Raw genomic sequence first — 25,075 nt, forward strand, 5'->3', positions numbered from 1 at the left:
ACTTGAAAAACAAACATCTGTAATCCGTTATTGTCGATTAAGACATTTTTAATCAGTTAAACGGCGATTAATCGATTAATCATTAATCAATAACATCCCTTGTTATTAGTCAATGTACTCAAAAACTCACTGTTAAGAGCTCAATGTAGATATTAAGTCACTTCATATTAAAACACAGGCCTGTAGCTACTTCAACATCTCTGAGTGAATCATCTAGAAACTGAAAGGGAGAGTTGTGACTTATCAAAAAAAACGAGGAGAGCCTGGAGGAATAAATCAGTCTCGACGCGTTAACGCGAGAAGTTTCTGGGAAGGGAGACTCCAGGAACTCATCATCATCATCATCATCATCATCATCTGTGCAACTTTCCCCCTTTTTCGACAGACGGGGGTGGGGGAGGGGAACCGGGGGGGAGGGAGGGAGGAGAGAGAGAAAGGAGGAGAAAGGACGACGTCAGGGAGAAGTGGGATGGCTTTAAGTGAAGGAGAAGGGAAGAGAGAGGAGCGTCCTGAAGAAAAGAGAGCAGACTGTCGGTGAATGAATCCGGGAAGCGACAGAGCTGCGCCGGGAAAACAAAAAAAGCAGCGCCTCAACAACAAAGGACAGAGCTCCGCACTTTGACTTCCTGTAAGTACAAAGACAAACGCGACAGAGAGACGAGATGCGGCCGGTTTTAGGCTCTTGAATTCACATAAAACTGCTGTTTTTGGCTGGCAGGTATGAATCCTGCCGCTTCAAGTGTCAGTTAGGAAGTTGTTGTTCACGCTCATGCAAGTGCATCTGACGCTACCTGTGAGTAAGAGCTCCTTATCTCTCATGCATAAGAGTTTAAATGAGATGTTGTGTCCTTGAACTGAGTGCTAATGCAGTTTACATGCATCACTGAGATAGTCAGTCTGAATTATGATTGTTTATTAATGTTTCCTGGAGGGATGTGCATCCTCTGACCACTGTGTGAGTCCAGGTACAACATCTGGTAACAGCTGGGCATCACAGCACAGTGCCTCTGAAAGAAATCACCTCATATTGTAATTGTAAAGCACTTTTTTGTTGTTGTTTTTATTTCCCAACCTGTCTTTTACACATGTCCACTCAGCTTTTCCTCTTCTTTCTTTGCACCACAACCTCACGTCCTTGAAGTGTAGGGAGGAGGTCCGGCTTATGTGAGAGCCACCCATGCAGCTCTCGCCTGATGCCCACTGCACCGAGAGGGGAAGCGGCGCTCCATCATAAACTAAACAAAACCAGGAAAACGCTCAGTGTTTATTCTAGCCGAGTTCAAGGACAAACCGTAGTGAAATGATGGAAAGAGGAAATTTTTCCCGGCCTGCGGGTTAAACGAATGAATGACCGACCTAGTCAAGGATTTATTTTATGATGCAATTATGCTGTAACTGACTTCAGTGTGACTGCCCATGCCTGCCAACTTTTCCCAGGCTGAGTTTTGACAGCTTTCAGATGACAGGTGCGAACTTGTTTCATGTCGATGGATTGAGCAATGTGACGTGAGGGCAAAGAGAGAATTTCTTGCGTAGTGAAAAAAGAAGTTGTGGGTCGTAGTTTCTACACGTCAGATTTATCTGTCGAGGTTTTATATCAGGCAGTAGAGAAACTGGTGACTCTGCTTCTTCTGTCTTTGATTTCATCCTGTGCAGTAGCCTACTGTTTAAAGGTGCAGTATGTAAGAATTTGCAACCTGTGTAAGGCCTGTCACCAAGTAATCGCTGCTAACATAGCTGCCTTTAGCTAGTTAGCTCAGTTAGTCATCCAGATTGGGAGCTCGGAGTGGTGTTACAACACAGGGTGGGCCGAGGCTAGCCGGTTAGCATGCTAACTTCAGTCGATATATCTGCAAACAATACACAGACCCCTTTGATGTTACATCAAAGTTGTTATTTCTTCGCATTTTGTTGATATTTCTTTTTTTCTTAACGTTTTAGGCAAAAGTCGCCTCGTGTCCGCTGGGCCTCGGCCAATCGCTGCACTTGAACACACCGCTAAGAATACAGCTGGTGTCCAACAAGCTTGTACGATCTGCACCAGCGTGAAATGAAATACCTCTCTGCCAAATACAAACCGTTGTTATGATTAAGCAGCGTTTTTTGACACCATTCTCGCTGAGATAGCAGCTTCTGATTGAGGATGTTTCTGATAAAAATTTTTCAAATGGCAGTGGTGGATAAAAGTCAGGAGAAGCCGTGCCAGACGGGTGAAATCATGGATACTACAGCGACAGGCTCGAGGGGCTTTCCCTTTCTTTTTCCGTTTTTTGTCTCCTACACAGTGATTTCTCTCACAGACGAGCTGCCACTGATTCTACATGCTCAAAAGGCCAAAATGCTGCCAACAAGGGCTGTCCAGTGCCAACTCCAACAACAATGCCCGCCAGCTGACCGTTAGCCCGGTTTGTCAGGCCGTTAACTCGCTGCATGAGATTTAAGGTGTATTTATTCATTACGTTAGTACACAGTTATAAAAACACTATTGTTGTTGGAAGGGAAGGAAGATGAGAAATGTCACCCTTATGGTTAAGGTGTCCTTTGGCGGTTGTACGTGGGTGTGTGTGATGGCTGATTATGTGGGGGCTGTTAAAAATTTACAAATCGCCTGTGTGTACCATGTGTTTTTGAACATCATCGGAAGTTATTAGTCTAGGAAGAAATTCAGTGATTTATGAGTCGGATTAGTAGAAAGCTTTAGAGGCAGCCACCGCACAGCTGGATCCAAAAGTTCTCTATCCAACTGTTCTCACAGGCTAAGTAGTATTTCCCATGACAGCTAAACTGATCTTCTGATGTAAAGTCAGCGAAGTGCTCATTTACTGCAAGAAAGTTTTTTAAATTGTAGACGGGGAAATCAGCAGCTGCTTGGAAGGTATAAATCTAAACCAGTCTAAAAACGTATGTATCGTATAAAGTAAAAGCAACTAGCTAACATGCAAAAAACACCCATGAGGTCATCTCTGAAGAAGGCACAGCGAAGAGTTCACCAGGAGTAGAAGAAAAAGAGTTTGTTTGTGCATCCATCATCTTTTTAGAAACAAACGAGACGGCTGAAGAAGTGACGAGGGAGCACAGCGAGGCCGTGTCATGCCTGTCTTTGTGCAAGTGAAATGTGAGGGTCACTGAGGGGCTTTGTGCGTCACAAGCTGTGGGGCCTCCGCAGAGTCAGCGCGGGGAGTGAGGGGGCCGGAGTGCTGCACAGATTGAATAGGTTAGGGGCCACGGCGGCCTGTCTTCAAGAATGAGGGAGTGCATTCTGGGCCGACGGTGGCATGTCTTTGAGAGCTGAAGAGTGAGTGAGGGGGCCGGTGTCGGCACGTCTTTGTGCAGCCTTTGTTGAGCTGAGTCGCTGCAGATGAAGAGAGCCGTTTTTTTTTTTCATTTGGGCTTTTTTGGCACATGCACACACAAACACACTCACACACACACAAACGAGCTTGGCCAATACTTTTCTCCGGGGAAGTCATGCGTTTTGATGCAATTACACCCTGGATGAGTGAGCACAGGCTGGCACCTCTCACAGTTTATGGGTGTGTATTTGTTTTTGTGTTTGTGTGTCACCAAAGTGAAGTTTTGTTTCTGCACACTGTTGGAGGGCTCCTCACTGGTGACTTGTTGTTTACATTTTGGGGCCTCTTATTGTCATCGAAACCTCAGGCCCCCCTAGTTGTATTTGAAAGCTAGAACTGCTGGCATGTCTTCGGTCTTTGTACCCAGTCAGGGGAAAACGTTGAATGGCTTTTTACAGCTTGAATTGTTTTGTAGTGTTTAATCTGGGCCTGTAAAATAAATCTAAACTAACTCTGGAGCTCTAAACATGCATTTGAAGGCCACCATCACTCACTGGCTGGACTTATTAGACAGAGGTTGTGGTAATGCCTATCCATGGGAAACATTTTCTTCTCATTGCAGCTCTTTCATTCCCTGTTTATGGAGAGCTACAAAAGCCGTGGTTCACATGGTTATGGTTAGCAAGGAGGAGTTCTTGAAGAGAGCGGCTCGGCTCGTTTCATAATATCTGGGAGGATTGAGAAAGTTTCATTGAAACCAAAGAAACTCATCGTTGTGCTTGTTATCTTCGGTGCTTTGTGTGTTTTGCATGACTCACTCTTTCGCTATCTGCCCTCGGTGTCATGGAGCACGCTGTGAAAGCAGGTGGATGTTTGCTTACCCCAAGGCTACAGGTTTAGGTGTGACAATCAAAGGGAGCCATAATGTTCAACTCAATAGCGCAACTTGTCTCGTATCTTTTTTGTTTCGAAGGTGTTGTTCTCGCCACCTGGTTCGGGTTTCACAAGTTCCCAAAAGCTGCCTCTCAGACTGCTGGGGGGCAAAAACACGGCGTTGATCTGTCGCTGTTGAGTAGATACAAACGAGCTGTGGTGAAAATTTACGAGTTATCACTGCAGGGCATGGGTGTCGCTATTCGGGCTAATGTTACAGCTTGCCTGCTGTTCTTATATCATCTTCTCTGCCATGACATGACAGAGTCTTGCGATGCGAATGAAGACTTGAAGATCAATATAAAATTGGTTGGGTAATACAGAGTCGAGGGTGTGATATGTTCCCAGGGTGTGGGTGGTGTATGATCAGTATTCAAGCTACATTGCTTCGTTCGCTCTCACATCACCTCCAGCTCAGCTGCTTGCATTCTTTCATGAAAGAGGGATATGTTTGGTCCTGCCCCACTCTGACTAGTATCATACTAGTTTCATATCTCTTGTGGTATTTTTTTTTTATTTTCCTGTTCTTGGAAAAGGAAATGAGACCCTCAATAATGGCCATTGATTTCGTCACTGTCCACATTTTGTTTGAGTTGCTGTGTATCCCCGAAGAGGGTGAAACAGCCTCTTGTGTGGTTTTGGTTTGAGGGCCTTCCTCCTGGCAGGTCCAGATGCATGACCAGACCAGACGCAGCAGCTTAGGGAACAGATTGCCTTGGTTTGTGGTTTCTGGTTCAGGATCTGTGAGTTAAGAAAAAATGAGCTAATGGAGTCCTCCCAGCCCAGATCAACTGGGGGGTCATCTGATCTGGGTGGGTGATCCACCAGTTGAAATATGCCTTTTCTAAACAGGGACGAGCTCATGGCCATTATGGAGAAACAAAAGCATTTCCATCCTCTCTCATCATTTTTACAACCCTCATTCCAAAAAAGTTAGAAACACTGATGATTTGCTAATCCTTTTTGACTTATACTCAAATAGTACAAAGACTAAAAAGACACTAGTAGTAGAGCACATACCTCCGCCAAGGCCTGACAGTCACCTCTTTGTATTCACTCATAGATACCAGCCATCTGAATACGCCTGATTTTCTTCATCAAAATCCATGTGTTCAACCCGGAGAAAGTAACGACAGTGTCAACGAAAGTGAGAAAAAAATCCTGGATCCGAGGACTATTCTGGGCCAAGACCCATCCTCCATCCAAGTTCTGTAGAAATCTGTTCTGTAGTTTTTTAACAGACGTTCATGTTTGAAAACACAACCTCGTTGATGGAGGTAATATATTTAATGTTTTACCTCATCTTGAGCTGGGTATTGAAGTTTGATACTGTTATGGCACCGACTGGGTTGCCTTGATAAAAAAGTGTTCAGGAACTGATAATGAAGTCAAGGTATTGGTGTCAGAACTGATATCGAATTTCTTTTTTATGATACCTTGCCCCAACTTTATTGATTTTTGTAAATATATGCTTATTCTGAATTCGATGCCAGCAACATGTTTCAAAGAAGTTGGGACAGGAGCGACAAGAGACTGAAAAAAAGTTGCTGAATGCTCAGAAAGCACCTGTTTGGAACATTCCACAGGTAAACAGGTTCATTGGTGACAGGTGATGGTGTCATCATTGGGTTTACCAGTTTACCAGTTTGTGAAACACGAATGTTTACTTCATGGGCTCAGGAAAACTGTTACAAATGATTGTAATCTGTTTTTATTTCTGTCTTCAACAACGTCCCAAAGCAGTAAATTCATGCCCATGAATGGACTTATTTCCTGCAAACTCTCCCTGGCTGTGTCTAACCTCCCCTTTAAAGCCCAATCTGGGTCAACAGTACTTTAGATCTCTCCACCACCCACCTTCAGTCCTCATTCACTTTCACCCTCTACAACAGTGGCCTGCACTCATTACCTCAGCAGCTTGGCATGCTACCAGAGCCTTTGCTGATATCTCAGACCAATTACTCTAGATTTACTACTCGGCGACCTCCTGTAACCAACGGCCAACTGACTGACCCACATATGCCTGCTTTGTCTGGAGCTTTTAAAGGCCTCGGCTCTAACTGATGTTACGCTTCATTAGTAGAAATTTTTATTAAGCATATAAACTGCTCGGCCAACAGTTTTTTCACAGCCAAACTCGTAGAGCACATGGCTGGCTGGCGGCCCGTGGATTGTATTTTTTGTAAATTTCCTTAAAGAAAGTTTGTCTAAGAGCAGCAAGGAGACTGTTCGTGTTGGCTCGCTGGATGCAGGATTGGAAAGCTGTGTGTAAGTTGGCTTCAGCTCCCTCACTACATGTAGTAATCCTGTGTGGCAGGCTGGGTTTGTGTCAGGACAGCAGAGCAGCGTGGGACGGAGCAGGAGCCGGTCCAGATCAGATGCAGATGCAGCGTATCTTCCGTATCATCTGTCAAACTCAGCATCACGGAGGACTCATGAAAGAAGCATAAGACTCCGCGATCTGTCAGTGTTGGTGATGATACATATCCATGACAGTGACTCCACAGGCACACGGAGAGCTGCAGTAACCAAGATCTGACAATTCAGAGATACATATCTATGAAAGGCAACTGGGAGGCAGAGACCTCTCACCCACAGCGCCTTGATCGCCGGCTCATGAATAAGTCATAATTCTGTGTGTCTCATGTGCCGTGAAGTGTAAAATACTCCTCCCTCAGTGCTCGCGAAGAAAACACACAGAAAATCTTGACCTTGCCAAGGAAGTGCTGCTCATGCACTTTCCCAGAAGTCTGTTCAACAAGCAGCAAACAAGCGGAAAGTATTCATCAGATTCAGGATGTAGTGACCTTTATGCACTTTCAACACACACACACACGTAGGCAACCACACTTGTGCTGAACAATATGCAACAAAAGTGTATTGCAATTAATGTGACAGATGTGTCATGATTTTAGTGGGAATGGTAATTTTTGCACTTAATATTCACTGAAAAAATGTGAAAGTTAAGATTTTGTTGGTAGGTTCTGTAACAAACAAGCCAGTTCCCTTACATATGTAGATCAGGATTTGTAGCCAGGGGCTACCAAACAACACTGCACCAACCAGGTGCATCTACAAGTTTGTACAAATCATCGGTATAAGTAGGCCTACATTAAACTGGAGAGGTTGCATCACTATCAAAGAACGTCTCTCTGGAGAAGAGCGAGGGCAGATTGTGCACTACTTAATCGATCGTGGATGCTCTTGTTCTCGTAAAATTAAAGCAGAAAATGCTAAAATGGGTCACCAGATATACATGGGCGGCCCGTCTTCTGCTGTAGCATCAGTTATATCAGGACTGCAGAATGTATTTCATTGAAACAGGAGCAAAGAACAGCACCGAAGGCTTTTCTCACTGGAAAAGACTATTTCCAATAGTTTTTAGTGGTGCATTTCCAGATGGTGCTGTGTGAAAAAGTTACTAATGAGGCTTATTGTGTTTGTTAGAATCAATTAGCATGGCAGAGTCTTTAAGTCACAATAAGTCTGTGCTAGCAGATACATCTGTAATTGTCTGTAAACGTCTCATCTTAAAAAAAGGGTGATAAAACCTGACTGCACACTTCCTCAAAATCATCTGCACTTTACCCCACTAGAAAAAAAAGTCCCTTTGAGTTCTCTTCTCCCTCTGAGCGCAGTCTTAAGTGAGACCGCAGGGAGCCATGATGAGGTATGAGTGAAGAGATTTCCTGTAAGAACCGGGGTGAGATCACAGAAGGTGCCTGCTGACTGCCTCGACAAGGTATGTTTAGGCTCCATCCCTGTAGTTTAGAGAGGCAGAGCTGCTAATTTGAGGGCATTGTAGTCTTAACAGAGAGCACCATGCCCGGCCTGGATGGACTATAATCAGCTGAGTCAAACTGCACTGAGAAACCTAAACTTGTGTGGCTGAGTAGAAAAAACTCGACATGTGCACATACATACATGCAGTGTGCACACTTAGAATATAGACATTTAGATCACATACATTTTCTGTGTCATAATGGTTGCTATAAATAGTGCTAGAACGCCGGCTGTGTGGTGAGTCAAACTGAGTGAGTGCTGTTGTGTGAAACCACTGCAGAGTGGAAACTGTGATAACAATAAGGAGAGCCATGGTTTGTGAGGGTGCCTGGAATAACCTCAAGGACTATAATAGAATAAGGCACACCCCAAGCCATTCTCCAACACGTAAACACACTTCTAAAACCTGATTACAAGTATACTGCGCTCTGCCTTTTCCTTACAGTTGAAATCCCCTGGAAGTAGAGTCACAAATACAAACATTCCTCTTATACTTTTTACCAGAAACCTGTGTGAGGGTCGACGGCACGGACGCTGGAAGTCAGTCGAAATGACGTTATAGTAAATAGTGCGCAACAATTATGTATTTTGTATTAATTTGAACGGCCAGGACAACAGCAAGGAGATGAAGAAGAAAGGAAATTCCCCAGACCTCCTTGTAAAATCACTCAGTTGTGAGTGTTGTTGAGTCAGGAGCAACTTTATGAACGTTGTGAACGCTCACTATGACAAATTCTTAATTATTTGGGCCTTTGTGTAAATTTGTCTTATGTTACACATGAATTTATGTCTTTATTTTGCGCAAAGAATAAAAGTGGGAAAGTGAGGCACATTGCACTTTTTTAAATCAACTGTTTTAGGGGGCGCTGCAGCCTCCTCAGCACCCCTTCTCCCCGTGTCCGTGGTCGACGGTTTAGATTGGCAGAAGATAGGCCAACAGATCATCTTCACAATGCATGACTAAGCCTCAGAGGCTGTCAGGCAGACACTGATGCTTCCTGTTTGCTTCCTGTTTACATCTGCCCTTTCCTTTTTGGCTGATAATGAATAGTTGTCGTAGCGTCTCTATCCTGTTGCTGTTAGTTGACCCGGCTCGGTTGTAACTGAAATTCACTCCCTCACAGTTTATCTTCAAGCTAGGTAATTATAATGCAGACAGTGAGGGTTCATACAATCTGTAATTAAGATGCAAAATTGGAGAAAGAATGAATCACATTTTAAGTGGAGATGAACTTGACCGGGAATGTCACAGATAGGCATCGCTGTCAAACTCAAGACAAAGCAAACCTTTGTTCAAAACTTCATACCGATCACAACTGCAGCAGAACTTCTTGACAACACAACTGTGACTGAATCCTGCTGACCTGAATCACACCCGCATCTTAAGTGTTTCAAATCTCATACCTGCGCCTCAAATGTTGTCATGCCTGTGTGACTTTGTTATCGTGACCCAGTTCTGCCTTCGCCCAGTCAGCCTTTTTAGCTGCATGAGATAATTCTCTTTATTTTGTGGCCTGGGAAACGTCTCAAGTGTTTTGCCTCGAACTGACTCAGATCATATCAGACACTATTCAACATCGGTTTTCATTCCTTACAGATGTGGCGAGATGATTTAGCATCCTAAATGGAGGCTGGCGGGGACGTTATGTGTAACCTAATCCCACACTTATTCCCCTGAGGGCATCAACGTGACTTATAACTCTTAATGAATGTTTGTGCAGTGAAGTCTTCATCACCAACAAAGTGACACATTCGGTAAGAATTAGGGCGATAACATGATGGAACAGCCTCCCTTCCCTTTTATGTTCATCTGATAACTGATACAGAGCGGAGACAGTTTCAAAGAGTCGCTTCGCCCATAATATAAAAAAATAACTTCTCACTATCAAGCCACGCAAAAAATGTTGGCTGTCATGTTCCCACATATTAATCTTTGAGATTTATGTCCTCACCCTGACACAGTGGAGTTGATGGTTCTCACAGAAGTAAAGAATTACATTTAGATATTTGCCAGCAACTTGTTTTATGTTTTATGTAAAATATAATCCTGTAACTCTGCAAATACTGCAGTGACTGAATGACTGAATACTGGTCTGGCATTGTGCTCATTGATGGCTGTTCCCCCTCAGTAAGCAGACATTTGTAGGCGGGGTTGGAAACTGGGATGTCATATTCTTTAGCTAAAATAAACAAGAAGTGGATTTAGAAATGACAATGAAAGCGGTAGAAATCATTACAACTATGCATTGTTTGGAGTTTAACTAACAAGTGAACTGCTCGACCTCAACAGCGGCTTTAGTGTTGAATAAAAATGACGTCGGTGTGATGTGTGCTTCACTCGCCGCTGATTTGTTAGGGCCAAATTAAACAAAGTTATCCCCTCAGTTGCAACACGAAGTCAGGCTCAGGGGCTCTCAAAATGTAGATGCCAATTTAGTGAGCCAGAATATGACTAAAGGCTGGACAGGAAAAGACATGAACCTTTGTGGGATTCGTGATTGGTCTCATAACGGCGTTTAAGATTAAAAATTCCTGGAGCACCAAACTCTCCTGTTTGTAGGTGAGGCAGATCGCTTTATCTGTTCCCCCAAGGTCTGACCAAGTAAGAGCTGATCGATTTTTCCTGAAACCTCCTTTTCACCTCGACCATAAATTGTTTTTTTCCATGGGGGTTCCATCACTGAAACTATGGGAGGCGCCAAATCGCACAAAACACCAGTTTCAACATAACATGAGTCCAGGAAGTGTTCCTACCCTTACAGATTTCCATAAAAGTTAAAGATATTTTTTGTAATTTGGGTGAATACACCCTTTAAACTTCTCTCAACCATGTTGTGAGGACACACAGACTTGGAGATACGAAGGTTCTCCTCCTGACTCCACCAGCGAGATCCACCAAGACAGCATTAGCCGGCCAAACTGTATTTAAACCAGATCCCACATATTTTCCCGAGTGTATCATAATGCTGGATCATGACATCAGAGGGCTTCTGAGAAACCCCGGTGCTCTCATGGGACCGTCGCTGTGTCTAGGCCAGTGTGGTCACAGCAACTAAAAATCATAACATAGCAACAGTATCATAATCGCTTTGACTGCGACCAATACATACAGAGGATTAATTGCTCTGAAAATCTGTTACAGGGTTTAAGATAGTGGTAATCAAGTTTGGATTGCTCTTCAGAGAGACATTTACTTTTTTTGCTGCAGCATCAAAAATAACACCATAAAATGCTCCGATAAAGCCAATAACCACTCCCTCTAATGTATGCACTCATTCACACTGTGAGTGATTGGGCTCCAGTACATGTCATGTGTGCGCTTGCCACAGCGGTGACGATCTGGCATGTGTTGCTGTCAGACGCGGCATGCAGCAACAGAGCTCTGCATTGATCTGTGTTGACAGCTGCTCGGTGGCAAGCAACACAAGGCTCCGGTTGTTTTGCAGATAAATTCAAACACACAAAGGCCAAGTTATCATGAGTGGAACGATGACAGTATGAACTCAGATGTGTGTGTGTGTGATTCATGTTGACTCTTCCAACAGACATCTGGAAGTGTTGCTCATACGGTCACAGCTGGCTGATAGTGAATCTGAAGTAGCACTCTGTGGGAAGACGGTGGGTGAGGACGGGTCTGTTTGATGACAGTGGTACAAATTAGACGTCTTGTGGGGCATCCTGCAAACACGAGGGGGCTTGATGTGTCATAGCGGATGGGAAATCTGTCGCTGTTCATCCCTCATGCGCTTCTTCCTCTTCCCTCTTGTGTACGTCAGTTACTCCCACTTCATGTACACAGATTGTGTGTGTCTCTGACCCTCTTGTGTCTCTCTGTGTGTAGCTTTTCAAGACCATGGCCGAGGGAAGCTGCTTCGGTGCGTTGTAGCCGCTTGGACCTTGCTTCAGAGGAGGGAACACATCTGCTCAGAGAGGATAAGATCAGCACTCACATCTGGATCTGAACAGGGAACCTACCGGACTTCACTCTTTGTAAGGAAAGGAATTTAAACTCCCCGATACCAGGAGCTTTAAAGGGCTTCAAGGATTTTTATTTTTTTTATCATCAGTTATCAGAAAGACTCATCACCATGTGCCATGTTATTGTAACATGCCGCTCCATGCTCTGGACGCTGCTCAGCATTGTGGTGGCCTTCGCTGAGCTCATTGCCTTCATGAGCCCTGATTGGTTGCTGGGATTCCCTCGGTCGGACTCCAGCACGAGCGGGGCGGGAGTGGACTCCGGGGAGTACCGGCCGTCTCTCGGCCTCTACAGCCGCTGCCTTCGCATAGGGAAGCGTGGTTTAGGGGTGAGCTGCGGGCCCTACGCTGGGACATTTGGAGAAGTGGCCAGTGGCTTCTGGCAGGCAGCCATTTTGTTTCTGGCAGCGGGGACGTTGGTGCTGGGAGGAGTGGCCTGCATCTCCATCTTCAGCCTGTGCTTCCAGAGCATCATGAAAAAGAGCTTATTCAACATCTGTGGGCTGCTCCAGGCTATCGGAGGTGAGACATCTACCAGATCAGAACAGAGGGAGGAGGCAGGCTTATGTGGACACTGCAGTGGTGTCCACATAATTATTAGCTAATTAGTTGTTTGATCTATAATATTTCAGAAAGTGTTGAATAATGTTGATCAGTGTTTCTGAAAGCCCAAGATGACGTCCTCAAACGCCTTGTTATGTCCACAACCTGAAGATATTCATACTCATAAACTTGAATGTTTTAAGAAGTTTAACTTTTTGGTGTAGTTCTAACTCCCTAATGTTTATTTAATGGTACACATAAGTTGCCTGTCTCTCCCTTGATAAAGGCTGTCGTACTGTGAAAACACCAGGTGAAACACAGAGATAAGTTGAGGGATTTATTGTTTTAAGAACAAACATTTTGACTTGCTTCCTCTGGGTCCACACGTTCAAAAGTTCTCAGTTGAAAAGGAAGGAAATCAGAGTTTCCCACAGTATGTGCTTCCTGTATTTATGCTAATTAATACGTGTATAATCTGTTTACACGTTTATGGGTATGGTGCGGTTTCTAAAGTCAAGAAGTTAAAAAGATTCACCTCCCTTTTACAGAAGCTAATGCTAATAATCTGTGAAACTGTGTATAGTGGTAACACATCTATGCAAGCATATAGCTGTATGTTTTATGATGTTGCCTTCAGGGACTTTCAGTGTTTTCTTGAGATTCAAGTTGAAACATCTGCGTTTACAAGTTGGCAGTGTCTTGTGACATGCCATCAAACATTTCCTAACTGGAGGTTTGATGTTCCAACCAAACTTCTCCAAGTCTATTTGCATGTTTCTCTCAACAATGGGCTCCCACAGGTGTGTTTGGATGTACATGCCTGTCGAGTGTGTAATCTATCATCATGTGACATCACTGTAGTGGCGGTCAAATGGGGGTTTTCTTTGTCAGTTGAAAAAAAAAAATAGATGTATTCTTCACCAGAGCTGAGTCACCGTGTTCCCAGCTGCACTGTGATCTGTTTGTACTTCTCAGCCCCGATGTTTACACGTACGTGACTAAACCCCTTCGTCTCATCGTGTGCTCTCCCCTCCAGGCCTGTTGCTGATGGTGGGCCTCATGCTGTACCCTGCCGGCTGGGGTTCAGAGAAGGTGATCGGCTACTGCGGCCTCGAGGCTTCGCCCTTCAGGCCGGCTCTGTGCTCGCTCGGCTGGGCGTTCTACGCGGCGATCGGAGGGACGCTGGCGAGCTTCCTGTGCGCTGTTTTGTCTGCACAGGCTGAGATCGCCACCTCGAGTGACAAGGTTCAGGAGGAAATTGAGGAGGGGAAGAGTCTGATTTGCCTGCTCTGAGCCTTCAGAAACCTCGGGAAACTCCAGGAAATATATGGACACCTGTACATAGCCTGCATAAAATCAGCTGATTGTTGAAAAGCTAGAAGCCTTGGTAACATGATGATACCAAGACGAAGGTTCAGGCTTCAGCACTGCCAGCACAGGCTAAGGAACATTACCTGTACATTTATCCACTACTTTTTTGACCAAGATACTGTTTATTTTTGAAATAATTCTTGCCGTAAACCACTGTATTGAAATAACAGGAGATTAGTTAATAAAAGTGGTAGTGGATATGTCGTTAGTGCTATTGCGGACAGGTTAAACACTGCCAGTAAAACAGTGTGTAGGGTTGTAATGTTCATTCACATGGTTCACCTGCAAACCTCCACACACCACTGAATGCTTGCAGATGTGGCCCCCAAAAACACCCAATAACGGCTTGCATGTGTTCACTGTGTGTAAGAGTGTGTGTTTTCTAAATGTCCTCATGCTTTGATTCACAGCAGGACGGCTACCTTTTAAACATGCCACTTAAGGGATTGTTCACTTTAAAGGGAGTTCCTCCTGTTAAATGGATTGTTTTGTGGGTCTATTGCAGCTTATTAACCGGCAGAGTGTTTGCAGAGACTTTGCCATATGGTGAGCTTTCATGAGGGGGATGTTTGTTCACTGCGAGATAAAGCAGGCTGCCTTATCGTGACTTACCTTATGGCACACCACGCAGACAAGATCTGGCTTTGTAAAGTTGTCCACAGCTCAAAAAAGTGAGTAAATATTCATCAGTGTGCTTTGGACGTTTCTTTTACACTTTTCTTTTTTTTGTTTGGTACATTTGGAGTAACCCTATACCGTCTTTTACCGTCGATACTGTCTTTTGCACTTGTTCCTAATTAATTTCACATTGCTACGTATTCTGCTAACTTGTTTTCATTTGTTCTCCAACAGTGCTCCATTAAGTTGTGGTAAATGTAACATCATGTGATTGCGTTTATTCATTGTAGATGAGACGTGCAATAGTTGAACCTTAGTGTGTATGCTGCGAGATTGAGTGGACTGAAGAGTGAAGTCACGACATAGATTTGTATGTATAAAAAAAAGCATTCCTAGTCTGTCTGTGCTTAAGTTAATGTGTTGTCTGTCCAGCTGTTTTTGTTACATTAACAAAAGAGTAACAGCATCTGTGGCACTTTGTGTGTGATGCTGCATGTGTGAGAGGTTGATATGTGTGAGGAGAGATACAGTCTGTGCTTTGTACTCTAATAAAACAGGCCTTCTTTAGTAAATCTATGTGTGAGAAGTATTATTTGATTCTCATGTGCGACTTCCATATTCCTCTCCTGTTAAACCCAAACTTCTTGAGGAAACACTGACCCCTAGAGATGGAAAGTAGACGACACAGAACAGCAGCTTATTGTGCTGAACCAGCCTGGGTTTCATAGAAAGTTTAGTTTTTTTTCTTTTTTAATTAAATGCTGAAGTTTTACTTTATCGATCCTCTAAGAACTGCTTAAGTGTCAGAGTTTGACCACTGAACATCAACTTATTGGTTGAACCGCTTGCACCTCCTTTATAACACGTCATGAGTACACTTTACTTCATTTTTTGATGGCCACATGCCAAAAATGGCTGGGAACAACTGGCTTAAACCATCGATCCTACAAGGAACATTCATTTCTGATTCTGGATGAGCACAGATTTTGCAGGATGCACACAATGCATCTATTTCTGGCAATGTAAGATTAATAACTGCAACCTGATGAGGAAACTTTGTTTTAATGCCATACCACCAGACTACAGACCAGCATGTTTCCTCAGACTGAGGACTCTTTAATTCATCCTCAGCACTCATTAATAAAAAAATAGTTTAATTTTGATTTATCCGACCTGCGCGAGTCAGAATCCAACTGTGGCAAGCATTAAAAACAACTGTAAATACTATATCGTTTTAAGAAGCAGATTAAAGTTATCTTACTAAATAATCGTTTTCTAAAAATCCACAAATGTTTCTTTCAAATTTTATTTCATGTTAATACCATAAATATACAAAACTCAAACTATTTCACATGCAACAAAGGCCAGACAAGAGTGCATTACGTTTTCTTTTTACATGTGATTGATAATGGGGATCAAATTTTCAACTTTACAAAATATACAAGTGTCCCTTTTGAATGAGTTTCTTCTCTGATTCAGTGAAATAACATGGTCACAGGTCAAAAACACAGTTTTGTGTCAGCAAACTACAGACACGTCGCTCTGTACTGCAGACCAGCTCGTCAAATACATCAAGAGATCACCAACTGCAGCATGGCTTCATATAACAGCTGTTTAAAACTGGAGATGAATCATGTGGATGTCTGTAGCAAAGAAAAGTGGTGTAATATCTTATGGTAAAACATGGCAAGGGAACACATCACAAACCGAGATTTAAAAACAAATCTATATGGACATTTGGTAGATTTCTCACAGCTTTTCAGGACATAGAATAACACTTGAGGGAGATATCTTTTTTCGTCCTTTCATACCAACCATGCACGCATCCTCATCCACACACGCACAACTCTTGCAGGGTCAAGTTGCAAAGTCATTAAACACTTTTAAATCTAGCTGATGCTATGATCATGTCATTACAAAACCACACAAACGTAACACACAATATGAAATCAAACCAAAAACAAAGCTGCAACTTAAATTACACCATAAATAAAAACATGTTTGTCTTTTGCGCTAAGTTCAACGTAATACGAGAAATGTGCAGTGAATTTAAAACAAAATACTTCCAAACAAAAACAATACTGCCAAGATGTAGGCTGATTAATTCGTGACAAATTATTGACCATCAACTTCTCACAGGAGTTTTTTCATCCGCCGTAATGTTCAGTCCATACATTTAAAATAACAGCAGTACCAGTCATCAGTCATCCATTGTGCACATCGTCAGACACTCACCACCACTATGAGAGGTGCTAAAGCATGACACGAATGTAACCCACGTCCATATTTCACTCCAGTGACAGTAGTCTGTACAACTTAGTGCTGAATAACACTGTTATTATCGTATATAAATGAATGTATCTTAGTGATATCACTGAATGTGCATCAAGTCCAATCCTCTGTTGCCTTAATCCAATGCTGACAGAGGAAAAGTCACTGGACTGACTTTTTTTGTCTGTAAAAATGCAAACGGACTGTTAGTCTATTAAGTGTACATATACACGGTATCAATGTTTTTACTATTTTATGTATGCAGGTTAATCTCAAGATAAATCATAGCTTTATCACTGTCCAAGGCAGGTCACTTCTCTCAGTACTCCCTATGAATGTTACAGGAAACATGACGGCAGGAGGCCACGAACAACTGGCTCTCGGATTCATAGCAGCGTTAGTTTTGAACCAAATGTGAGGGACTACAAAAACAACTGAGGGACAGCCACATAGTAGTCTGTTAATGCCATACATACAGAAATGAAAATGTGAATAATGCTCACATTTTTCTCATTTGGCCACGAAAGCATCTGAACCCTTTGTGGTGAGAGCTGGTGACCTGGGTGTTCAGTGTGTCTTCACAAACAGATCCAAACATCATCAATCAGTCAAACATGCAAAAACTTTACAGCTCACTTCTCACAGAAACCAGAGGCAGACATTCCCCCGAAAACCAGTCTGTAGCCATCGAGAAGTGGACAGAATGACTTTGCCAAAATAAAAAAAGCTACCTGGAGTGTGCTAAACATGCATGTCGTTATCATGCTGTCAGATCTTAGTAAGCCACAGAGATGCTGACCCAGCCCACTTTGCCAATCAAAGTAGCACACAAAGCGGGAATAATTGTTCAACCGACAGGTGTCACTGGAGCACAGCTGGGGGCTGCGGGCAGGTCCTTAAATAAGAACATACTGACATATTTCTATTTATAGGGACTACCAGGATTAGTCAAGAGTCTCAGAATAGAAGCACAGATATAGGACGAGGTACAATTTACCTTTCAGATCTCAATGACCAAGCACTGGATTATAAAAAAAAAAGAAAAAAAGCCAGAGCCACTATGTCCTTGAAGGGAAGTACACATCCACACACAGGCCCAGCCATTTAGACATACACTGTACTTTCAGTATGTGACCAGGAAAACAGAACTATGTGCAAAAAACACCATGATCAGATTATCACTTTATCATGACTCTATACTGTATTAACCAGGCAGGTAGCTGTTTGGAGGTCATCACCGTGACAGAAAATAAGGTATGCTAGAACTGCGACCTCTGGCTGACCTCAAGATGACAAGAAGAACAGGGGAAAGCGAAGGAGTGAGATGAAATCCCACACACTCAGAGCACACCTCGAGTCACTTAGAGGATGTTTCAAGGGATGTGAGCAGACCAGTCATCTGACTGAGAAGCAGACAGGAAGGATGTAGGAGAGTTTTTACTGAAACTTGATTTTAAGTGAAGGCGGACAACTCTGGTCACTTTATCTGACTAATTTCTCTGTTATTTCTGGTCTCTGACTCTTTGCACTTTTTAGGCAAAGTGTGCAGGGCAATCTTAGCAGAACGACATTCATAAATAGAATCAATTTGATTTGAGAGCCTGCAGGGCCAGAGTTGTGCACCTCCATCTTTTAGGAGTATGTGTATATGCATGTACTGTATTGTGTGAGTGTGTGCATGTTCGTGTGTGTCAGTTTATGGTTTGAAGGCCCCACGAGCAGCATTGGTCGCAGCATTAGCCGCAGCGTTGGCAGCTGCAGTCTGAACGGTCTTGTTGGACATCACCCCAGTCGCAAACTCCTGCTGAGCCTTCTCAAAACTGGCACCGGTGGTTCGATACAGTGCGTGCACCTGGAAAGAGCAGAAGGGAAAATTAGCTGGAATCAAGTCGAAAGATTGAAATCTACCACAAGGTCTTGAGAACAGCATTGAATGATCCAGCTTGGCAGATCTTTCACTTCCTGGATAATCGTAACATTGATGTTTGGCCAGTGAATAATAATGACACACGTGTTATCACCCTGATAGTGTTTGCTTGGGCTCACATTTCCTGTCATTGTCGAAATGTTAGGACTGTCCAGCCTCCAGTATTGAATCTATATATAGGGTACCTCCACATTTTCGATTGCCAAATTTAACACTTTTCAAGCATTTTGAAGCTTTTCCACCATCTTGCAGCTGTGGTAAAATACATATTAAAGTACATTTATATAGTCTTTCAACCCAACCTGTCAAGGCAGATGGCAGCCACCATGAGTCTTGGTCTGCCTTTAAAGAGGTAGTTTTTCTCACCACTGTTGTGAGGTGCTTATTTGGGGGGGAAATGTTTAGTCTCTGTTAATAAATTAATTAAAGAGTATGGTCTACACTTGCTCCAATTGAGAAGCGTCATGAGATAATTTCTGTTGTGAATTTGCGCTACGACTATACAGTACATATAAACACTCAAAATGAATTATTGTGCTGTAAACCAAAATACGTGTAACCTGTTTGTAAGTAGACTTGGCATCCTATATAACCCGTCTGAGCCAAAATAAGCCTATCTCTCAAACAGGCAATTTACTATCAAAGTAAGTGAGTTACAATTTCAAGCTGTTTCCAAGCCAGGATTTCCAGCAGTGGTACAACCTTGAACGTAAACATTTACTGATACTGCTTGAACCTGCTTTAAACCTTATTTTAAAGGTCTACCTACTGCCATTTTGTTTAGTGCATCTCAGGTCTATTAGACACAGCAACACTGACATGTTGGACTTCTTTGTGATCGTCTTACCTTTTTAAACATAATGAGCGAGCCCACAGAGAGTGCGGTGAACAGAGCTGCAATCAGTAGCATGATGATGCCCACTGGGATACTGGTGTTCAGCCCAGTTAAAGCTGCGATCCAACCACTAGCAAAAGAAAACAATTGTGACAATATGAGTGTACTTCAGCACACGCTCATCAAGGCAAAGAATCAGTAATAGCACAAAATGCTCACCATGTTCCCCAGCCGGTGATGCCGATAGTTTGTAGGACGTGAACTCCAAACTGACAGATATAGACGAAGAAGAAGACAAAGAAGCGGAATGAACTGTCACTCCTGTAGTGGAGACAGAGAACAAGGTCATGTGAAACAATGTGCAGGCAATAAAATGTTTTTTTAAATACTAATCACAGTGATGTATCTGCAGAAACCAGTTAATTAAAAAAAACTATATGTTATTAATTGTTCAGGGTGAGAAATTAACAACTATGAATTATTTATTGAAGACAGTTGTAGCACTTTGCTTAATTCACTTTGCTTTGATTAAATAAGCTAGTTTTCTTTCAGTAAATCAGATGCAAGAGGCTATTATAATAATTAGACTGAACCCATCCTTCACTTTTGTGCTTTCTGGTTGACACCCCTTAAAATACATATTTATCAGTGCTAAGGCGCTAAATGTTTTGATAAATTACTCTTATTGGCTTTTAACTCCCAAAGCTTTTATTGCACTTTCATTAATGAGATTTCACTCGACAAACGGGAAATGTACTTGATTTGGTGCTTGGCATGTGTTAATAATGTAATTTGATGTGTGGTCGTGGTGTGTGGCAGGGTTAGGGTGTAGATGTGGACAATAGCATGGTCCATCTGCAAAACCCTAGAGAGGATAAATAATGAGCTGGTTGTCCACAGAGACATGTTTTCACTTCGCTTCTTACTACAATTGCAGAGGGCCGTGTAAGTTTCCACGTATCTGCTTACCTGAACGCCCCGTAAAGTGGTCTGTACCAGCAGACGAAAGAACACGGGGTAAAAAGCAGAAACCATAGCATGGCCAGGCCAAAATCTACACCACGAGAAGCATCCACACAGAACCAGGCCAGGCAGCCGAACATGTTCACAAAGAGTGTTCCTGCATGAACTGGAAGAAAAACAACAAAATGAAGACCTTGAGTGTCATTTGAGCACAAGAACGCTGTAAACTGTCATTTATTTTCAGCAAAATAAATACAAACTTCCTAAGGCATAGGAGGCAATACTTAGATGTATCAGATGATACACTTACACATCCAAAGGTTGTACATGATCTTGACGGTCTTTTGGAACTCTATAGGAATGTCCACTGCAATGTCATGGTAGAAACACGGGCCGACGGGGAACTTCTCTGGCAGCGGAGGCCAGTTGTTCTTACGCCCTGTGTGGACAAAGGCAACAAGATGATCAGCTATCAGTGCATTAACAGAGTTTTCACCTCTAACTGAGTCAATACACTATGACGCATACTTATATCAAGTCTGTGTCCAAGAATCGGAACAAAAGAATGAAGTAGAGTACATTGCCAATCAAGAAATACAAGGGACTGACTGATGACAAATATTTAGCACCGATATTTTGCAGTTTCAATGAAAATCTTGGTGTCAAAACCAGAAATGGAAAGTAACATTTACTCAATTACAGTTTTTAGGTACTTATACTTGACTTGAGTATTTATATTTTATACTTCCATTCCACTACATTTATTTGATTACTTTAGTCACTAGTTACGTTACTAATTCAGATTATTCAGCGCTGACTATCTATTACTCATGACATGTACCCAATCAGAGATATTGAGTAAGACCACTGAGTGGTGACAGAGAGGATGCTGCATCAGAGTCCATGCAGCACATTTTATATGAATTTATTTAATGTACAATCAGACAAAAACAGAGATTGCAATATTCGGTAAAATGCTGAACACTGGATCCGATAATCAGCCGGGCCGTTAACATCCCTTGTTAATACCGTTGCAAAGTTTTTGGTTACATTTTAAGTGATGTAATCTCCCTATTTATACCCTAAAACAAGTAGATTGTGGGTAATGTATGGGTGTCAGAGACTGAGAAATGTTTATTATTATATATTATTGGAAATGACCTGGATAGATTTGAAAATTGCTTTAACATTTTTGAGGAATTTGGAACCCAAAGTGGAAAAAATACTCTACATTTGTTTTAAAACTAATGCTAGCGTACCTTTTTCAATCAGAACTCTTCTCAGTTTTTGATTGTGTTAGCCACAGCACGTTAAGCTGAAATAGCACTTTCCCCACCGTATCAAAAGTTTTATTCTCTGATTGTACAACTTGACTTTTCTCTGCTGGGACCTCATATTTGTTTCATAACTGCTTAGTGTCTAAATAGTTGGATATTATGTAGATATTTTGCAGAAACCTCAATTATTTCAAACCGAATCTTCCCAATAAGATGATTCATTTGCAGCAGAGAGAAAAAAAAAGTTTATTCATGCCTCTACTGAATGCTTAATAAATGAATGAACATTGTCTTATGTGTACATAATATGTAACTTAGAGAATTATAACGTTCATGTATTTTAACGTATGTTCATATATGTTGTCGCCATGGTAACACATAAACTTTCTGAGTCTTATCAAGACAATCATGAATCTGGCTTTGACTGGGATGGACCCTTCAGACTCTGAGGTTAATGAGGTGAGTGATGGACTGACTGACCTGCGGCTCCGTGGGACTGTAGCTCTCTCTCCCGACGATCGAGCTCTGCTGCTTTCTTCTCCAACTCCTCCTGCCTTCTCAACAACTCAGCCTGAGCACGCGCTTGGTCCTAACACAGACACAGAAATGCTCTTAAAACTCCCCACCCAACATCTGACAGGTGTTATAATAACCAATCAGGTGAGTAATGAAGGTATTTTTCCACTCAGGTAAGCTTAGGTGTGTTAGTTTGAGAGAGGGGGCAAAAGGGGTTACGACTGGAAAAGCAATCAGCTACTGTTGTTCGCTTACTTGTCTTCTTTAGTTAGTCTTAGACTAGCTCTAAAATTGTACTGCAAGTGGAAAGCTAGTAGTGGGGAAAGGGCATTAAATGAATTCACACTTTTGGAGACAGTGACAAGAAGGCGTATGAAAACATCAGATGACAGACAGTACCTCATTACGCCGCTGATGAGCCATCAGAAAACAGATGAATATATGAAGGACAAGAGGAAATGTGAAAGAGAAGCCAAGACAGAGAGTGTCTTAATAATGTTATAGCGCTGTGAGTAAAAAATGTCTAAAGAAAAGTCAAAGGTCAAAAGAAAACTACATGGTTTAATGTACATAAACATGTTTCTGAGTCGTACCTGAGTCTGTTGCTGTGAGTACGCCGGCGGCTCTTCTGTGGGCTTCATGATGGCCGGTTGTGTGTTCTGGGCAGGGGCAGGAGCAGATTTTGGGGCATTTCCAGGGGCCGCCTGTAAACCAGCACAGACCTGCTACGTTAATATTTGCACAATCAAAAGACAGTGAATGAAAACTGTAATTAGGCCACAGTCATATTTTGCCAGTTAAATCCTCTGTGACTGAGAGGTGCAGGAAGAGAGAAAGAGGGTAGTGGATAAAATGAGGTCACTGACTCAGAAGCACACACACCCCCACGCATGCACACACTCATCAATAGTGATGCTAGTTGTGCTGACCGTTCTGGCGTCTGTGAAGGGGTTATACTCCTCCAGACCGCCAGGAGGGGCAGACTGGGTCACCTGCGTCACCGAAGGATCCTAAGGGGCAGAGAGGAGCATGAAGGGTTTCAGGGTGTAAGCACTATAACCACAAAATCACAGCACGTTCACCGCTACTATGAATGTTCTGACCAGATATTAATGATGTGTTAACAACAGGTAGGCTGAAAACACAGAGCAGATGTTCATGATACTTAATAAAAACATTCACGTTATTATAATCCACTTGAAGTGGCCTTTCTTGAGCTTGTGGCTGTACTAAACAAGGGATAGGAATGGGAGGATACAAGATTTTATCGCAGATTGGGATAAAAACACTCAGGATAAGTTGATTGTGGTGAATTTGCATTATGAGGTTATCACAAATATCCTTTCATGACGTGACTTGAAAAGCTTTATAGCTCCTTAACATAGTCATATCTCAATTTTACCTTTGGCCAGCATTGATTTATCCTTTATTTATACAGGGGTGACCTCATGATTTATGATGAGCTTATTTAAGATAGTTTGATTGTTTTTTTAATAAAAAAGGTTGTTGACTCTAAAAAAGATGTGCGCTGCTTCTGATGCAATGAAATATTTGTTTGTGATTCCAGTATGTTTGATTATCAGAATAATATTGTGAATTGCAATCATTTTGGCCAGCATGATCGTACATTTTTCAGGTGCAGAGGAAACTGGAAAATGCCACTAAATGACATGCTTGCATGACAGGACAGTCTATCTTGCTACCATGTGCATTGAAGAGCCGAAAAGTCTGCAGGTGTTCATCCCAACCAAGACTCCACCCACTGATAAACACACTCTCCAGGGGAGGGAACAGTTAAATCACCTGCCTTAAGGTGTTCAGTCGTGATGGACCCCTGCAGACTGGTGCCAGCCTCTGCTCTGTGGTGAAAGGTAGGCTAGTTTACAAAGGGAGATTCAATCTGCTGGTGCACAACACAAATAAATGTGTGTTGCCTGCACCTGGCCCTTCGATGAGAAGGAATATTAACCACCTGAATTAGTCTTTTGTGTAACTACACTAAGTAGAAGTCAGTACTTGGAGTCAACATTACGACGTGTACGCATGCAGCGTATTAAATAAACGCAAAGTTAAGTTTAAGTGAGACAATATACAACCCCAGTAAGACGTTTAAATCTCCTGAGCCTGCGTCTCAGAGAGATGATTATTAATAACTGAGGGCACATAATGTACCTAACTGACACTAAACAGCCGGTTAGCTGTTTACTAAGCTAGCAGGTACCAGCAAATGTTTACAGACGGTGGGCACAGCGAGCTATCATCATGTGTCTTTGTTCTGCTGGCATAACCGTTATTACAACGCTGAAAACACCCTTTACAACAACGTGCTACACACTCATTTATCGCTTCCTTTGCGAAGTGAACAGCCAAATAATGTGAGTGATGAGATGAATAATGTCATGATGATGTGTTCACTCTGCTACCTAGCCGAGGAAAACCTCTAGCTAGCTGTCAGGCTACTAGCTAAGACAGTTTAGCGGGGATGCTAAGGTACGCCTGGCCTCATTGGGCTTCGCAGCGTACGCTTGCTAGCTAGCTAGCTAGCTAAGTTAGCTACCTGAAAGGGATTGCTGAAGTCCGGGTCTGCAAACGGGTTGCTGTCAAAGTCGGACATTGTACAGCCTTTCTAATAACGGGTTCCTGTGTGGAAGAGCTCCCTGATTCTCCAGGGAAGGTTCAGTCTCGTAATGTGACTGCCTCTCTCTCTGCTGCCTGCAGTCTTCTCCGCCTCCTTCTGATGGAGACCCCTCCGTTAGCAGGTTAGCCA

The 25,075-nt window shown here is 42.7% G+C and overlaps 2 protein-coding genes across 5 annotated transcripts; one reads left to right on the plus strand and one right to left on the minus strand.

Annotated features, from left to right (window-relative positions):
- The first annotated feature begins 452 nt into the window (after window positions 1-452).
- LOC311260745 (LHFPL tetraspan subfamily member 2a protein-like) lies at window positions 453-15,085 on the plus strand. Of its 4 annotated transcripts, XM_084358919.1 has the most exons (4): window positions 453-628; window positions 719-793; window positions 11,851-12,509; window positions 13,567-15,085. In XM_084358919.1, the coding sequence occupies exons 3-4, from the start codon at window positions 12,098-12,100 to the stop codon at window positions 13,821-13,823; spliced, it is 669 nt and encodes a 222-aa protein (XP_084215045.1). In that variant the 5' UTR covers window positions 453-628; window positions 719-793; window positions 11,851-12,097; the 3' UTR covers window positions 13,824-15,085. The 4 variants fall into 4 exon arrangements, with proteins under 4 accessions (XP_084215045.1, XP_084215044.1, XP_084215046.1 ...); XM_084358918.1 differs by lacking the exon at window positions 719-793; XM_084358920.1 differs by lacking the exons at window positions 453-628; window positions 719-793 and adding an exon at window positions 7,877-7,968.
- Window positions 15,086-15,807: 722 nt separating this feature from the next.
- On the minus strand, window positions 15,808-25,073 carry LOC311261316 (secretory carrier-associated membrane protein 1-like). The gene is made up of 9 exons (XM_084359841.1): window positions 24,866-25,073; window positions 23,238-23,318; window positions 22,902-23,012; window positions 22,273-22,381; window positions 20,826-20,954; window positions 20,522-20,681; window positions 19,772-19,873; window positions 19,565-19,682; window positions 15,808-18,642 (listed from the first exon to the last, which is right to left on the minus strand). Exons 1-9 carry the CDS (start codon window positions 24,920-24,922, stop codon window positions 18,487-18,489), a joined length of 1,023 nt encoding a protein of 340 aa, XP_084215967.1. The 5' UTR covers window positions 24,923-25,073; the 3' UTR covers window positions 15,808-18,486.
- Window positions 25,074-25,075: the final 2 nt, after the last annotated feature.

This window comes from Pagrus pagrus (assembly GCF_965226575.1).
Source record: "Pagrus pagrus genome assembly, chromosome: 8".
In the NCBI taxonomy this organism is placed as follows: domain Eukaryota; kingdom Metazoa; phylum Chordata; class Actinopteri; order Spariformes; family Sparidae; genus Pagrus; species Pagrus pagrus.